The sequence below is a fragment of the Octopus bimaculoides genome, chromosome 2 (assembly GCF_001194135.2).
Source record: "Octopus bimaculoides isolate UCB-OBI-ISO-001 chromosome 2, ASM119413v2, whole genome shotgun sequence".
In the NCBI taxonomy this organism is placed as follows: Eukaryota; Metazoa; Mollusca; class Cephalopoda; order Octopoda; family Octopodidae; genus Octopus; species Octopus bimaculoides.
In genome coordinates this window covers 26,856,889-26,860,935 of record NC_068982.1, presented here as the reverse complement: position 1 = coordinate 26,860,935, position 4,047 = coordinate 26,856,889, and the positions used below count along the sequence as shown (strand labels likewise).

The following is a 4,047-nucleotide window of genomic DNA, read 5'->3' as shown; positions in this document are numbered from 1 at the left end:
CTTATTTAAATGTGTTAGCAATGGTTAAGTTTGGGTTTGTATTTTTGAATGAAAAAGGTTTCCTTATTTAATCTAATCTGTGTTGGTGTTTTAATGGCACATTGATAAAAAGGAAAGATTATAAATTGTGGTAGCATTTGTTTTGCGCATTTCTCAATATGATCACTAAAAAGTATCATTCGGTATTCTGGGTATGCAATCTGCTGGCGGTGCAGAGTGCATCTACGTTTGAGCGATAATCCTGTGGACCCTATGTAGTTCTCGTGGCAGCCCGAACATCTTATTATATAAATAAGATTTTCTGAGGCACAAGTAAAGTTAGATTTAACTTTGAATTTGTGTCCCTCTTTGAAGAGGAATTCTGAACCTTCTAGAATGTTTGGGCATGTTGCACAATTTGGTCGTAAAACCAGAATTTTAAAATCATTTTTTTAGTACATATTTCTAAATGATTACTTAATAGGATGGACATTACACACCCAAATTTCATGCAGATGTACTCGCGTACGTTCCAATGATGAGTTTCTGTTTGGCCAATGTATATTTCTTCACAATTCTAGCGTCCTTCTGAGCAATCTACATCCAACTTTGAACTTCTGTATACCAAGACAAACAGCCAGATGAAAAATATTTCTAAATGCAAATATAAAATGTAAAAGCCGAAATCTTATCTACAGCATCAAATACCGAATTGCATAGAAATATATATTGGCCAATCAGGAAACTCGTTATCGGAACTCACCGAAGAACACCAGCAAGAAATTCGGATCGTAATGTCCGTCAGATCCCATTAAGCATTAATTCAGAATCATGCAATAAGAAAAAGTTTTATATATTTCAGTTTTACAAACTTTACGATTATAGAAAAGTTAAAAGAAATGTAAGAGAAAAAAATTTATGGAGAGAATTAAGCCCTTTTCTGAATAGACAACAATGACAACAACAACAACAACAACAACAACAACAACAACAACAACAACAACAACAACAAAAATAATAATAATAATAATAATAATAATAATAATAATAATAATAATAATAATGATAATAATAATAATAATAATAATTCTTTCTACTATAGGCAATTTGAGGGAGGGAACTAGTCGATTACATTGACCCCAGTGTTTCACTGGTACTTAATTTATTGACCCCGAAAGGATGAAAGGCAAAGTCGACCTCGGCGGAATTTGAACTCAGAATGTAGCAGCTACAGTAAATATTCTGCTCAATACCACAGATTTACTTGTCAGTTGTTTGACCTTAACCAGTTGAGCATGTGCCTTGGTAGTTAACGATATGTGCGTCTCTGATCACGAGCAGAAGTAGTGGGGGAGCATCATAGCTATGTATTGAGAGGAATTCGTGGGGGTTTGAATAATTCACCTCTGGAAACATGGATATTTTGTTCATCATCCTTAAACAAACTGTATTCTGGGTTCTTTTGAGTGGAATGGGCTACTCAACTTGAAGAAAATTCTAACATGGCCCTACCTGCAAGGTCATGCACTGTTTATCTTGGTGTGAAGTCACTATGTTACGCACATATGGTTGTGATGCATGTGCCTGGTGTCCCTTATCAGACAGGTGGTCATTGGGCTTCGTTTATTTATACCCCAATGTCACTTTGATGGCACGCACTGCTCTCTCATTCAATAGTAATAATAATAATAATAATAATAATAATAATAATAATAATAATAATAATAATAATAATAATAATAATAATTTTGATTTAAATTTACAATGACATATTCATTCTTAATACGTTTCGGCAGATTCGAACGTGAATATACTAACTGCTATTGTGTTCTCTTGAGAACAACTCCTTTATGGCGATTATACGTTGATAAAACACCCGATTCATTAGTACAAGGGATTCTGGAACAGCCTATGTTTCAACATTGTTGTGTCTCGTCTGCCAGAAGCACCCCAGATCAATGAATGTAACAAGAGTCGATGTTTTTTTATATTTTCAGCAAAATAATATTCACTTATTATTAAATACGGGTGTCAGCTTATTGCTTTAAAAATGCCGTGTGTGTACTTACATACATACATACGAGCATACATATATACGTACGTACGTACATACACAGATACGTACGTACACAGATACATATTACGTTTATTAATGTGCGCGTATATATATATATATATATATATATATATATATATATATATGTATGTGTGTGTGTGTGTGTGTGTGGACATACGTAAATGAGCATAATGCTATCAGATTTTATCTGAGATCAATAGGTTTATATTATATTAATTGTAAGTAATTTATCCTAAATATGATTTCAGCAAGACTTTCTTCCTACACGTGTTTCTCCAAAAAGTTTGGGCTTACTACGTAAGTAATATTTATACCCATAATTCGGTTTATTTAGGTTATAAAAACTAGTCTAAAGTGTTTCGATATTTGTTTCATAGAACTTTGTAATGTGATAAACATTTCCTAAACACTAAATTTTAAGTGTTCTCTAACCATTTGGCTGTTGTACTCTGAGATATTATTTTAAGCTACAGCAACGACAACTTACACAGGATGCTGATGTGTGTGTGTGTGTAAGTGTGTGTATGTAGTGTAATACATGAAACTTTAAGCTCTTGAGTCACTTCTGTAGGTTTTAAAGCGATATACATTTGTGTATGTATATATATGTGTGTGTGGGTGAACATCGTATACAAGTGTACAGTATCAGCTGTCAATTTTGTCTATATATTTATATCAGCTCGTGCAGCAGCACCTTCAAAACCAGGGTGGGTATTCATTACTCTAACTTCAAGTCCCCAGCAAGATCTAACACCACCTCTTTATCACGACTAATCCACAAACTTCAGCATGATTCAATTACTTATACTCTAAAATGGTCCATGCTAAACCGTATACCGGATATAACAGCAAACGTGATCTCTGCATCGCTGGTCTTCTCCATTATGCAATCTACTGATTGTTTAAACGAATGGGATGGCATAAGTTTTACTTGTTGACAAAAATTATGCAATTTATTCTCTAAGTAAAAATAACAACAGTCTCCCTATAATCGAGGTATCCTTGGCCTGAAGAGTAGCTTGCGGTCTACTCCTTGTTTGGATAATTTACTACTTCCGAGGTTCCGCTAGCTATGAAACATATGTAACCTGGATTCTATCTACTCCATTTCCTAATTTTTGAATATCTATCTATCTATCTATCTATCTATCTATCTATCTATCTATCTATCTATCTATCAGTATATATGTATATATATACTAGCGGTCACTCAGCCTTCGCCCCGGTCTGTATTGTATTGAAATGTATTCATAAGGCATCTATTGTAATGTCCATGTGTCAGATCGCAATTAAAGCCTGCTAGTCGGCACTTTTCACGAGAAAAAGGTCTAAATTCCAATCTGACTTGTCGTTGCTCTGATGTTTCGTAATCTCTGGAGCGGGTATTTCTGGCTGCGTTACTTTGAAGTTGTTCTGTTAACACTTGTTCCCTTAAGTGGGCTTTTCTATCTGTTTCAAACGTCAATCTCTGTCGTTTCTGCTATGATGTCTTGTGTTTGCTCAAGCAAGTTTGTCTATCGGCTTGAGACTACAGTCTCCGTTGTTTCCACTCCGGTGTCTCTTGTTCCTTTAAGCGGGCTTTCCTGGTTGTTTCAAACTGACGTGTTACTTCTTGCTGCTCTTGTGTCTCCACGGCATTTTGTTGTCTCTGAGATTGGAGCCTATCTTTCTTTTCTTCTTGTGTTTCCTCAACCCTTCGACTTCTGGAGCATCGGGCTTCAGATAATCGAAAAGTATTGTCTTCTACGCATTGTATTGAATTTTCCAAGTAAAATATCTAAAGAATCAGAAAAGAAAAAAAAAAAACTCCTAACATTTAATTCATTTTTTGTTGCTACTAACTTCAATCATGTGACTTTATATCATCCAACTACCAAATAATTATACCTTTTATATATATACCACCAAACTTCACTTCACCAAATGAATACGATTGCTTCGAATCATACCACATGTAACACAAGGAATATTCAAATTACGATATAGTATAA

At 34.5% G+C, this 4,047-nt stretch overlaps 1 protein-coding gene across 3 annotated transcripts in view; it reads left to right on the top strand.

The window, feature by feature from the left end:
- The window catches only part of LOC106868874 (uncharacterized), a 46,455-nt gene that overhangs the window by 28,113 nt on the left and 14,295 nt on the right, over positions 1-4,047 (top strand). For 2 of the 3 annotated variants that reach the window (XM_014914325.2, XM_014914332.2), the window contains one exon: positions 2,305-2,353. The exons of the other annotated variant lie outside the window; for it this stretch is intronic. In XM_014914325.2, coding sequence (XP_014769811.1) covers positions 2,305-2,353 — 49 coding nt within the window. The remainder of the gene's footprint in view (positions 1-2,304; positions 2,354-4,047) is intronic. 3 annotated transcript variants of the gene reach the window in all.